We start from the raw sequence: 13,088 nt of genomic DNA, 5'->3' as shown, positions 1-13,088 counted from the left end.
CTCATGGGGATGCCGCCGAGTCTCAGCCTTTGGGAGCTCCTGGCCAGGGTGAGCTTGGGCTCTGGGGTGTCTACAGCCCCAGGATCAGCCTTCTCTTCTATGAAATGCGATGGAGACAGTGCCAGCTCCACTGGGCCATCACGAGTCATCCATTAGTGCCCAGAAAGGTGGACAAATGGTCCAGTCCCAGCCCCTTTTCCCCAGCCCTGTGCAGGGTCAGCTCAGCTCTGAGACCTGCTGGGGGACTATCGTTTGTGGCATCCTGAGAGGGAAGGTTCTGAACCTGGGGAGCCAAGGAGGGGCTGAGAGGCCAGCCTGCCCCTGCCCCAGGTCTGCCTCTCCTCTGTCCCCTGCCTCTTCCAGGCCAGGGAGCTTTCTCAGCCTTGGAATCTCAAGCCCTGATGTGGCGCCACATCTGCCTGGTGGCCCTCCCGGGGCCCAGCTGCCTTTTCCCAGGTTCGTGCCAGTCAGGCCTGTGCTTGGCACGGACAGGTGCCCTCTCCGTAACAGCCCGGCCGCCTCTCTGCAGGGAGCAATCTTGTCCAGGGCCAGAGCTAGCGCAGGGCAGAGCTTGGCCATGAGTTCACCATCCCTGACCCCAGAGGCTGTGCCATACCCTGGTGCTGTGCCAGAGCCCCTGGGGCCCGAGGCTGGAGGCCAAGAACACCGCCACCAGCAGAGAGTGGGCTCTGGCTGTGTGTGGGTCCCAGGCCCAGCTGAGCCCCCTTTGGCGGCCCCTCCCCTCGCCACTCCGGTCTCCGGGGAAGCAGAGCAGGAGTCCCCTCGCCTTCCCACCCTCTGGCCCAAGCCTGCCTCCTGGGCAGTATTGTTCCCAGAGGAAGTGTCCAGTGTAAATAGAGCAGCGGGCAGGCTGGTGGCGGGAAGGAGATGAAAGGCGCAGTGACAGGGCCGGGGACGGATGGCTTCCTTCCATTGAGGCCTGGCCATGGCGTTTATATTTTAGGGAAGAAAGTCAGAGGAATGTTTACATGGACAGGAGTCTGGGGTCAGACCACAGCGGGGTAGGGGGATCGTCTGTGGATCCCAGGGCCCTGGGCCGGAAGGTGGCGGGGAGCTGAGACCTCAGCCCAGACGCACCCCCCTTCCCGCCTCCCAGCCTTGCACGCGCTCACACTTAAGAACCTCAGCCCTGCCTCTGCCTCCTGCCCCTGTGTCCCCAGCCCACGCACCTCCTACCTCCACCCCCGGGACCGGCAGGAGAGGGAGAGGGAGGGCAACATCTGGAAGGCAGGTGGGCTGGGGCAGCATGGCAGCTGGAGGGCAGGTGCCGGGGGAGTCGGCAGGAGCAAAGGGGCCTGGGGCTTGGGGTGGGTCCTGGGTGCACAGCTGCACTGCAGCTGGTGGGGGCCCGGGCAGGAGCAGAGCTGGGCGCACTGCCGAGATGGGGAGAAGGTAGGCTGGGCTGGGTGGGCCAGAGTGCAGGGAGGCTCCAGGATGGGTGGGGGCCCGGGGAGGGGGCGTCACCAGCAGCAAGTGCAGGCCTGGGAGCTTCTGCTCCCCTCTTCCTTAGGATAAATATTTATAGATTCATTTGCCGTCTGCCATCCACACTTGGCTGCTTACCTCCTGGTAAAAATAGTGCCGGCTCCCCCACTGCCCCCCTTCCCTTTCCCATCCAGGGCAGGAGACAAGAGGACCAGGTGAGGCCCACTGCCCCAGAGGCCTGTTGGAAGAAACACCGGCGTCACAGAACCTGCTGGGCAGCTGAGGTTGAGCTGAGCGCTGTGATGGGGATGCCCCACCTCAGAACCTCAAGAGGGGGCCCCACATCAGTGCCTGGGGTCTTGGGTGTGGGTGGCACAGACTTGGAGATGTGGACGAACCTGGGTAGAGTGGACATTGGCTTGGGCAAGTGGCTGAGGCCCTGAAGCCAGGGACCCAGGACTGGAAAGCCTGGGAGTAGCTGAGAAGAGCCTTCTCCGGCAGTGGATCTGGCTGAGCTAGAATCACCCTATCTCATCTGAACCAAGTGAGCCATCCACTGGCCACTGGCTACCAGGCGAGGATCTGACTGGGAGTGCCAGTCACAGTGTCTAGCAGGGGACCGTTATCTGTGTGCACAAGTCAAGTCCACTTCTGGGATGCAGCCCCTGGGGGACCTGGGTACTGCCATTCCTGTCTGAGTAAGCCTCTCATTGGGTTTCCAGGCGTGTGGAACGTTTGCATGGGGGTAATCATTAGAGAGAAGCCCTTCTGATCACAGAGCCAGGGGGCCCTGCCCTCACTTAGCCTTCCCCACTGTATGGAGACTCTGACATCCCCCTTCCTCCAGTGAGGGCCACGGAGAGGCACATTTTGTTGGAGCTCCCTTTACACAGTGAGTGTAAGCTGAGCCCCTGCAGCTGTGGCCACTGCCCTGTCCCCAGCCCCACTACAGGGTCTGGCTACAGACCCTCCCACCACAGGGTCTGGCCACAGAATGAGCTCAGTAAAGGGACGGGTGGGCAAACAGTTACATATGTGGGTGCATTCTGTGTGTGCGGGTGTGTGTACACTCTGCGCAGGGGGGGTGTGCATTCTGTGTGTGTGTGTGTGTGCACTCTGTGCATGTGTGTGTGTGCTCTCTGCATGTGTGCACTCTGGGTACGTGTGTGCTCTCTGTGTACATGTGTGTGCATTCTGTGTACTTGTGTGCACTCTGTGTGTGCCTGTGTGTGCATTCTGTGCACGTGTGTGTGCGCTGTGTGTGTGCACTCTATGCACTCTGTGGGTGAGTGTGTGCACTCTGTGCATGTGTGCACTCTGCATTCTGTGCATGTGTGAGCTGTGTGCACTCTGTGTGTGTACTGTATGCGCATCTATGTGCACTGTGTGCACGTGTGTGTGCAGTCTGTGTATGCAGTGTGCGCATGTGTGTGTGCACTCTGTGTGTACACTCTGTGTGGACTGTGCACATGTGTGTGCTCTCTGTGCACGTGTATGTGTGCACTCTGTGTGTGCACTCTGTGTGTGTGCATATGTGTGTCTACCCTTGTCAGCCTTTGTGGCAGGTCCCAGTCTGTATGGTGGGTGGGTGGGCTTGTCATATGCCCTCCAGGACCCTCGGTGCCCTATCAGGGATGGAGTTTAGGCTGTGCCACCTCGAGGGAAGTCGCTGGCTCTCAAGTAACCTTGTGAGGGCTTCTGGCTGTGTGTGTCGGACTGTCTTGTTCAGGGATTAGGTGCTGTGACTACCAGTTCAGGGCTTTCCACGAGGGATCTAAGCGATCCCACCCTGCTCCAGCTGGAGCTCCTGGGGGCTGGGAAGCGGACTGACCAGGCCTTGCAGGGCTACAGGAGCTGGCTGAGGATGGGGAGCAAGGTCCTAAGACAGGGACAAGTGGCCCTAGGAAGGGCCATGAGGAACTCCGCTTGGATGGCTCTGACTGACCTGGAGAAGCAAATGGCACAGGAAATGCCCAGAGAGGCCTCGAGGGGGCTGGCAAGGACTGGAGAAGACCCTGAGGCCGGGAGGAGACTGAGGAACAGGGAGGCCTTCGGAGGGTCCTTCAGGAGGGTCCTGAGAAAAGGAGACCGCGGGAGGAAAGGAGATCTCTGCTCTCTGCTAAGTGGGGTTGGAGTCAGGCGGGGCCCAGGGACCTGGCCTGGCAGAGGAGCCGCCAGGGACTGATGTGCTCAGGTGGGAAGTACCAGCCGACTGCTACCAGGGCAGTGAGGCAAGAGGCTGGCACAGGCTGGTCCCTGGCTCTCTGTGACTCCTCCCAGGGACGTGTGGTGGGGCAGGATGCTCCCAAGTGGAACCGGCCACCAGCAATGCCACGCTGTCCCTCGCCAGCCTGGCTGCATGGCCGGCTCCTTAACCTGCCGGGGCCTCAGTTTCCTTGTGTGTCAAAGGACACGCCCTCTTCCAAGGCCCAGCAAGCCTAGGAAATGCCTCCAGGACCTGGGTGCCCCTTGTAGTTGACAAGTCATTCATTCATTTGTTCATTTACAGACTAGTTCTTGAACTACCTACTCTGTGCCAGGTACTCTCCCAGGCTCAGAAAGTGAGTGAGTCTCAAGCCCGGCCAAGGAGCTATAGGCTGGCAGGGGAGACAGACACGTGCCAGGCCTCTCAGGACGGTTTGATGGAACTGTGGTTCCAGGCCTGCGGCTTGGGGGATGCAGGGCTATTTGGGAGGGTGGGTTGTGCTTGGCCTTGCATACCTGTGACCTCTGCACCCTCCTCCATCTCTGCAGCTGAGGGCACCCGGTGCACGGACCCGCCTGCAGGGAAGACCGCCATGGCGGCCAAGCGCAAGGGGGGCCTGAAGCTGAATGCCATCTGCGCCAAGCTGAGCCGCCAGGTGGTGGTGGAGAAGCGAGCCGAGGCCAGCTCCCACACCGAGGGCAGCCCGCCGCGGCCCCGGGACCAAGAGCGCAGTGGCCCCGAGTCTGGGGCAGCCCGGGCCCCCCGAAGCGAAGAAGACAAGAGGCGGGCGGTGATCGAGAAGTGGGTGAACGGGGAGTACAGCGAGGAGCCGGCGCCCACACCCGTGTTGGGGCGGATTGCCCGAGAGGGCCTGGAGCTGCCGCCCGAGGGCGTCTACATGGTGCAGCCCCAGGGGTGCAGCGATGAGGAAGACCATGCAGAGGAACCCTCTAAGGACGGTGGTGCCCTGGAGGAGAAGGATTCAGATGGAGCAACCTGCAAGGAGGACAGCGGCCCCAGCGCCAAGCAGGCTCCAGGTGGGTGCCTGGCCTTTGAAGGAAGGCTGAAGTCCGGGACAGGGAGGACAGCGGGGAAAGGGCAGTGTGTCTGACAAGCACACCCAACTCCTCACTCCTGCCCCAAATACTGGCCCCTCATCCCACCCAGTGAGGACTCCTGGGGTGGGAGAGACTAGGACGGGGAGGGGACCCCATTGAGAAGGGAAGGGCTGGAGCTGCCCCACTCGAAGAATGGGGGGTCTTCGAGAAACCACAGGCAGAGGGATGGTCAGGGCTGGACAAGTTGGGAGGGAGGGAGGGACGGATGGACAGGGTAGATGGTTGGACAGATGGTGGGTACGTGACTCTTCACACACACCTGTGAGGCCTGAGCTTACCGGGCACAGTACCTGGCACAAGAGGGGCACAGTGGTCAACAGCATGAACTCCACAGGCCTGATGTCTGCGCGTTCTGCTACTCGGAGCTTTCTCAGAGGAGCCCAGGACAAGCTTTGTTCTCCCGCCACTCTCCTCCCCCTCCTCTTCCTTCCCTACACCTCTGTGCCCAGCCCTCCCAGCAGGACATCTCAGGGCCACCCGGATCGCTGCCCAGCCAGTGTATCCTCTTACAGCCAGCTGCCCTGGCCGCCCGCAGTCCCCTGGCTGACCTCTCTCCCACAGGGCACTGAGGCCCTGCTTTGCTGGTGTCTCCGTGCCTTGGGGGTCCAGAGCAGCCCTGCGCTCCTTCCGCTCCAGGGGAGGTTCCTGTAGGCAAGGGGGTCGCCAGGACCACAGCCCCAGAATCTGGGTCTTCTCTCTGCCCCCAGCCTCCTTCCCAGTTGTGGCTGGTGCCCTGCGCCTCCCCTGCACGCTCCCCGAGCCCTTCCCCTGCAGTGAGGGGCGCATCTCCTCCCAGTGCGGGGAGCCCTGCGCAGCCACATAATTATGCATATAAGATATAAACAGAGCTGTTTAATTATCCTTCGCCACATCAGTGACAGAGTAATTAACAAACATTGCAAGATCAATGAGGAAAAGTGTGACCTTCAGTTTCCTCTGATAGGAAAAGCCCTTGCCGTCGCCAGACACAAGGTGATTGTGCTGGGCGCGGAGAGGAGAGGAGGAGCGGGACGCGACAAGGGCCTCCGTCCCCTCCACACCCCACCCAGGTTAGCTCTGCCCGCAGCTGATCCAGAGCAGGGTGCGCCTCGGCCCCTGCCTCTTTCCTCCAGCGGAGTGGAGAGCGGTGGGCGGAGGCTGGCCTGGAACTGCCAGTGGCCTCAGAGACCCAGGCCTCGCCCCCTCAGCCAGACACTGGGACTGCCTGCTCGCCCTGAGTGCTGGAGGCAAGAGACAGGAGAGCCCCAGCTGCCCTCGTGGGCTTGGCCCCCAGGCCGCCACCTCTGGGCCTGGGCTCGAGCACGTAGGCCTTTGGGCCACACCAGGGACCCCTGCCTGGTCCCCTCCCTGCGCAAGCTGCCTGCCCTTCGAAGCCTCTGCTTCTCTGCCATATATAGCGAGGGCTCAGCTGCCTCCAGCTATTTTTAGCCCCTTTCCCTGGTCCCTGAGCCACTGAATCTAGCAGCCAGAGCCCACTCCTCCCGAGCTGGGCCCCCCGACCCTGCATAGCATGAGGTTGAGGTTGAGGTCAGGACAGCGGCTGACCTGCCAGCCCCACCCCAGGGAAACTGTTGGTTTCTTGAGTCCCTCTGTGCACCCTGAGTGCCAGGTGGCTGCCTGTGACTGTCCTCTTCTCCCCTAGCTAGGTCCCACGCCCTCCCAGGAGCCCACAGCCTCTCCTTCCATATCCCACCAGGCGTCTTCCCCTGCCCAGGCCCGGCCCTGCCTCTTCCAGAGATACCATCCCAGGTATCTCTGAGGATCTCAGGCCTGGCAGGTTCGCCTGGAGAAGACACCCCCGCCACACCTTCCCTCGGCTGTGTGGTCAGCCTAGGATCCTGCTGCCCCGAGTGTGCCCATGTGGCTAACTTGCACGCGAGCAGAGAGAACACGGTGTCCCTGGGGCCGTCAGGTCTCAGTCTCTTGGGTGCACCCAACCCCCATGCAGGGCATGGCACACGGGAGGCGTGTAGCATGCGGGCAGTGAAGGGGCAAGTGTGCGTGTGCGCTGGGGTCACGCCTCGGCCATGGGGTGGGGTGTGTGCAGAAGAACAGCTCAGAATTAGCCTGGGACCGCCTTCTCCCTCATTCCCAGAGACCTGGGCGGGGTGCTGGGGAGGTTTGAGGGGTTGTGTACCTGTGTGTCTGCAGAGGCGGGAAGGTGGCTAGGGATGGGAGCTGGTGAGCCCGAGTGTGAGTGCAAGAGTGTGTGAGGTATGTGTGTTGTCTGAGTGTGAGTCTGTATGACTGTGTGTATGTGTGTTGTGTCTGTGTGTGTTTTATGTGAGAGTCTGCATGTAGCTATGTGTGCGTGAGCGAGTGCATGAGTTTTATGTGATTGCATGTCTGGGAGGGTGTGTGTGTGACTGCATGTGTGTGTTGTGTGTGATTGTGAGCACATGATTGTGTGTGTGTAGTGTGTGAAAATGTGTGTAGTGTGTGAAAATTCATGTGTGTGTTGTGATTGTGTGCATGTGACCGTGTGTGGGTTTATGTGATGGTTTAAGTGTGTGTATTCAACTGTGCATGTGTGTGTGACAGTGCATGTGTGTGATGTATGTGATTGTATGCACATGTGGGTATGAGAGTATGAGAATCTACATGTGTGTTGTATGTGATTGTGAGCATGTAACTATGTGTGAGTGTGAGAATGCATGTGTGTATTGTATATGTGATGGCATGTGTGTGCATGTGACTGGGTGAGAATGCATGTGAGTGTTGCATGTGATTGTGTAATGTGACTGTGTGTTGTGCGTGTATGCATGTGACTGTGGGTGTGTGAGAATGTGTTGTGTGTGTGTGCATGTGACTGGGTGTGTTATATGTGATTGTGTGCATGTGACTGTGTGGGTGAGAGTTGTGAGAATGCATGTGTGTGTTGCATGTGATTGTGTGATGTGACTGTGTGGGTGTGTTGTGTGGGTGTGAGTATGAGAATGCATGTGTATGTTGGATGTAATTGTGTGATGTGACTGTGTGGGGGTTTGTGTGTGTGTGTGTGTGTTGATGTGTGAGAGTGTGCATGCATGTCACTGTGGGTAGGTGGCTCCAGGCTTCCTGGTGCACCCAGGGGTGGCCACAGTGGGGAGGCTGCACTCCCCAGGTGGCCCAGCCTTGTGTGAGTGCAAGAAACCGAAGGGGGCCCGGGGTTTGGAGGACGAGTCCAGGTCCTACATCGAAGCTGGGCCAAGCACATCCGCACGTCCGCACCCCTGGCTAAGCTGTGTGGTCAGGGACCCTCCACATCTGGGAAGGCATGGGGAGGCCACGAGCCCAGGTCCTAGGAAGTCTTGGCGTGCACACTTCATCTGCCCAGGGGATCCATTTGTGGGGTCAAGGGAGGTCCTTGAGCCAGGCCCACCCCGACCCAAGCCAGAGCAACTTCCTCAGTCCTGGGCTCCCGCTCGGCCGCCCAGCCAGTGGCCCACATCCCTACCTGTCCCCAGCTCTTGCCGCTCCCTGCCCTGGGAGGCAGGTTGGGATCTGGCCTTACTTCCAGTAAAATGACTTCTTTCATATTAGGCCAAGGCGAGAGAGCGGAGACATTTATGAAACTTTGTTTAATGTACTGAAAAGCCATCGGCCAGAACATTTAGGAAATTGATTTTCCTGGCATTGATGAACTCGTTTTATTTTACCCCAGTATTAATTACTTTTTTTTAAAACAAATTAATTTAAGAGTCGTAAAACCTAACAAGTCAGCCAAATGTCCATAGATCATGTCCTGCTCCGCCCCTCCCCAAGCCGACCCCCTCCCTCTGTGGGTGGGGGCTCCCAGTGGGGGGAACCTCCTGTCCCTCCCCCTCCCTCCCAGAGGTGATGCGCCCCCCTCCTCCTCTGCAGGAGAGGCCTCCTCGCTGCGGGACTACGCGGCCTCCACCATGACCGAGTTCCTTGGCATGTTTGGCTACGACGACCAGAACACGCGGGACGAGCTGGCCAGGAAGATCAGCTTCGAAAAGCTGCATGCGGGCTCCACGCCAGAGGTGGCCACCTCCTCCATGCTGCCTGCCTCCGAGGACACCCTCAGCAAGCGGGCGCGGTTCTCCAAGTACGAGGAATACATCCGCAAGCTCAAGGCCGGCGAGCAGCTCTCCTGGCCAGCCCCCGGCACAAAGGCCGAGGAGCGCACAGGCAAGGAGGCGGTGGGCCCCCTGCCCGGCCTGCGGCTGCCCAGCAACACAGCACATCTAGAGACCAAGGCCACCATCCTGCCCCTGCCGTCGCACAGCAGCGTCCAGATGCAGAGCCTGGTGGCCCGGGCCTCTAAGTACGACTTCTTCATCCAGAAACTGAAGACTGGTGAGAACCTGCGGCCCCAGAACGGGAGCACCTACAAGAAGCCCTCCAAGTATGACCTGGAGAACGTCAAGTACCTGCACCTCTTCAAACCCGGGGAGGGCAGCCCCGACATGGGCGGGGCCATCGCCTTCAAGACGGGCAAGGTGGGGCGCCCCTCCAAGTACGACGTCCGGGGCATCCAGAAACCAGGCCCCGCCAAGGTTCCGCCCACCCCCAGCCTGGCTCCCGCACCCCTCGCCAGCGTGCCCAGTGCCCCCAGCGCCCCGGGGCCAGGGCCGGAGCCGCCTGCCTCCCTGCCCTTCAACACTCCCGAGTACCTGAAGTCAACCTTCTCCAAAACAGACTCCATCACCACGGGGACCGTCTCCACTGTCAAGTAAGGCGCTCCCCACCCCACAATGCCCAGAGCCAGGAGCCAGACTAGATGGGAGGCCTCCTTCCTCACCCGTTCTTGAGAACACACCTGCCGCTCACACCTCACACACATCCACTGTGCACCCTGGCGCACACACACTCAGGCCGCCGTCCACGCGCTTCCACACGCAGAGGCGTACACCACACTCATGTTCACTCTTGCTCCCACAGAACCACTGTGAGCACCCCCGCAGCACCCGCCCTGCTCCCGGCGCTGCACGCGCCACCCCTCCCGTGTCCCTCGAACACGCCCCCCACACACGCTCACACTCCCAGGCTCTGGGGTGCTCTGCCTTTCACTAGCATGCACACCGGCACTGCAGCCACCCCCATCTGCCCGTGACAGGCTTCCTCTACCTGCTGCCGCAAGCACCAGATGTAGGCCTGTGGCTGGCTGAGAAAACCCTGCCCCGGGTGGGACGCCGGGTCCATGATGGTGGCCCTGGCTCCTGGGCTCGGGGGAGGCAGGAAGCAAAGGTAGTGGGGAAGCACATACGCCCTTACAGCCTGAACCCATGGGTAGGGGAGTGGTCTGCGTGGTAAGATGGTAGGTGGTATGGAGCTGAGACCCTTCCCCAGAGCGCCTCCTGCAGCGGCCCCAGACCCTGGGGGCTGCATACCCAGGAGCAGAGCTAGCCGGGATACACCTCCCCTGCCCAGCTGCCGGTCCCCACCTCACATCCTTCCCCATTGGGGGGCCTGGTGCCCCTCGGCCAGCGGCCTGCTGATGTTTCCTGAGTGCCAGGCGGCTGAGCCAGGGTTCTGTGGCTTTCTGCCCCATCAGACCCCAGGCTGGCCTGTGCCCGAGGGGGGGCTCCAGCCCCACCTGCTCGAGGTGGCCCTGCCCTCCCAGAGTTGGGCCCGTTGAACCTCTGCCCAGCTTCTGCCAGGGATGTCCTCAGTCCCGCCCTGGGTGCCTTGGACACCACAGAGCAGAGGGGCTGGGGGCTCAGGTCAGGGGCTGCCCTCCAGATGCCCCCTCGGCATGAGGCTGCCCGTCCGCTCACCGGCTGTGACCTGCGTGTCTCTCGCCAGGAACGGACTGCCCACAGATAAACCAGCCGCCACTGAAGATGTAAACATTTACCAGAAATATATCGCCAGGTAGGCCCCTGGGGGGGAGTGCCATGGAGAGAAGGTGGGGGGCCAGGACTGTCTGGGGACTCAGGCCATTCGCTTGACATCTGACCTCTAGGGCCAGGGTAGCTGCTCCTCCCACCCCCTTCCACTTCGGTCCGTCCACCCGCCGACGGCTGCCCTGCGCGCCCGTTTCAGAGCCTCCCTCTGCTCTGTGTGGTCCAGGCTGCACCGTCCCTCAGCGGCCTGTGTCCCCAGGTCGGGCCAGGGTTCCAGCACAGGGCCTGGCCATAGGTGAGTGCAGCGCCCCCAGCTTGCCTGGGTCCTGCTGTCACACAGAGCCTTGGGTAGGGTGCCAGCCACCATGGAACTGTCAGGTTGGGAAGGTAGAGACAGGCCGGGCGCAGTGGCTCATGCCTGTAATCCTAGCTCTGAGGGAGGCCAAGGTGGGAGGGTCACTTGAGGCCAGGAGTTTGAGATCAGCCTGGGCAACAGCGTAAGACCCTATCTTTAAAAATAAAATAAAAGAGAGACAGAGAGAGAAGGGGTGGGCTGGCATCCTCTCTGACACAGCCCAATGCCTTCCCCAGTGAGGCTCTGACACCACCTGACTCCAGAGCAACCCCTTTCCATCCCGAAGGCAATGGGATTGGCAGTGAAACGCCTTTGCCTCAACAGATTCCCCGAAATCACACAAATAATACTCCCCGCCCCACCCCCCACCTGCCCTCTGATGGGCCAGCACACAGCGGCTGGCGCCTGCCTGTCCACGGATCTTCCAGGTTCCTCCCCGCTCTTCTCCGCCCGCTGTCCCACTCTGTCTTCGGCTCTCCGCGTGCTGTCTCCTCTATAGTATTATTATTGCCGTTATTATTAGTGCCTCCGCAGATGGCCCTTTTGGCAGCTTCAGCTTAAATATTTATTTGCACGTGGTTTTCCCCTTACAGTATTGGGTTTCTCTCTCTGTCTCCCGCAATCTCTTATCATCCTTGAAGGGGGACAGGCAGGCTGAGCCACCCGCTTCTCCACAGTTGTCATGGTGTGGCCTCTCCAGCGTGGCCTCCCCACAGCCTACCATCACTGAGGCTGTGAGAGCCATGTCCCAGCGGCCCTGGGGCCTGGAGGAGGACGGGTTTCCTGGGAGGTAGCTCGGGCTCCTGGCGGTGGCGGCAGCGGCTGGAGAGTGAGCTTCTTGCCGCAGGAAGCCAAACAGATGCTGTGCTTTAAAAATTCATAACTCTGCACTGTTTCAAGTGTCAGGAAAAGCCCAGGACGGAGAGAGCCCTCTAACACCTCTCAGTATCAGAGCCCGGGCGGACCCAACCAGGGTCTCTGCACCTGGCCAGAGCTGGGCGGGCTGGGAATAGGGCAGGCAGCCCCTGCAGAAAAGGCAGGTGGGCAGCCGAGGGGGCGTCTGCCTGCCCTCCCATCCCAGGGCTCGGGCCCCTCTCTCTCCCCTTGCTCCGACCTTTGGCCACCTCAGCGTCGTTCCCTTCTTGGGGCCGGGCCTCTTTGCCTCAGTGGGCCTGGGATTCCCGCCAGGCCCAGTCACTTGCCCAGGCCTCTGCAACTTCACCTCCCCTCCGAGTGCTTTACAGAGCCCGGAGAGTCCTCCCTGGGGCTGGGGCTGGGGCTGCCACCCAGAGCAGGGCCCTGACACTACCCCCTTCCCTCCAGGTTCTCGGGCAGCCAGCACTGTGGCCATATCCACTGTGCCTACCAGTACCGGGAGCACTACCACTGCCTCGACCCCGAGTGCAACTACCAGGTATGGCCGCCTTGGGACTGGCTCCGCCTCCCCCGCCCACCAGCGCGCATGGAGGCACTTAGAAGTGGGGTGGGGGGTGCCTAGTTCTACTTGCACCACCTAAACTTGACTGGAGGAGACAGAGGGCCGACAAAAATGACTAGCCTGCCCATACTCCCTGGTTCCCACGGACAGAGCAGCTCCCAGGCTCAGGCGCCATGGACATCCCCACAGTGATCATTCTAGCCCTTCTCACTGAGAGCCTCCCACATGTCTAGGGCCGCGCCAGCCAGCCTGTGAGCCTTGTCTCACTGACTCTTTGCAATGGCCCTAGGTTAGCATTACTGCCCCATCTTAAAGATGATAAAACTGAGGTTCAGTCAGAACGCTGCTGTGCTCAAGGCTGCCCGCTGGTGAGGGCAGAGTCGGGGCAGCCTGTGTAGGGCAGCTCCCTCTTGATGGCCAGCGGTCCCAGCCTGCCTCAGTCCCCAGGTGCACTGTCAGCACCAGAGACCCTGCCTCCAAGATCTGGCCCCGATGCATCTTCTGTGCTCCTGGGGATGGCCACTGGGGAGCTAGGGGAACGTCTGGGAAGAGTTGATGGTGTTAGAACCTCTGGGATGGTTCCCTGCAGGGGCCGGTGTGCCTGCCACTGGCCTTGGGCAGTCTGGGCTGCCTTGACCCCAAGCAGGGTTCTTTCCAGGGAGGCCTGAGGCCAGCACCTGGCGCAGGTGCTCTTGGCAGATGGGAGGAAAGGCAGAGGGGGGACCCAGGCTCC

The 13,088-nt window shown here is 60.9% G+C and overlaps 1 protein-coding gene across 9 annotated transcripts in view; it reads left to right on the top strand.

Moving 5' to 3' along the window:
• CASZ1 (castor zinc finger 1) overlaps positions 1-13,088 on the top strand; it is a 163,488-nt gene that overhangs the window by 131,806 nt on the left and 18,594 nt on the right. For 8 of the 9 annotated variants that reach the window (XM_037729639.1, XM_037729621.1, XM_037729624.1 and 5 more), the window contains 4 exons: positions 4,201-4,689; positions 8,614-9,448; positions 10,522-10,590; positions 12,241-12,331. In XM_037729639.1, coding sequence (XP_037585567.1) covers positions 4,245-4,689; positions 8,614-9,448; positions 10,522-10,590; positions 12,241-12,331 — 1,440 coding nt within the window. In that variant the 5' untranslated portion in view covers positions 4,201-4,244. The remainder of the gene's footprint in view (positions 1-4,200; positions 4,690-8,613; positions 9,449-10,521; positions 10,591-12,240; positions 12,332-13,088) is intronic. The other variant, XM_037729618.1, reaches the window with a different exon arrangement.

This window comes from Cebus imitator, unplaced genomic scaffold, assembly GCF_001604975.1.
Source record: "Cebus imitator isolate Cc_AM_T3 unplaced genomic scaffold, Cebus_imitator-1.0 Scaffold15, whole genome shotgun sequence".
Taxonomy (NCBI): domain Eukaryota; kingdom Metazoa; phylum Chordata; class Mammalia; order Primates; family Cebidae; genus Cebus; species Cebus imitator.
Note: the sequence above shows the minus strand (reverse complement) of the source record. Positions and strands in the feature narration are given on the sequence as shown.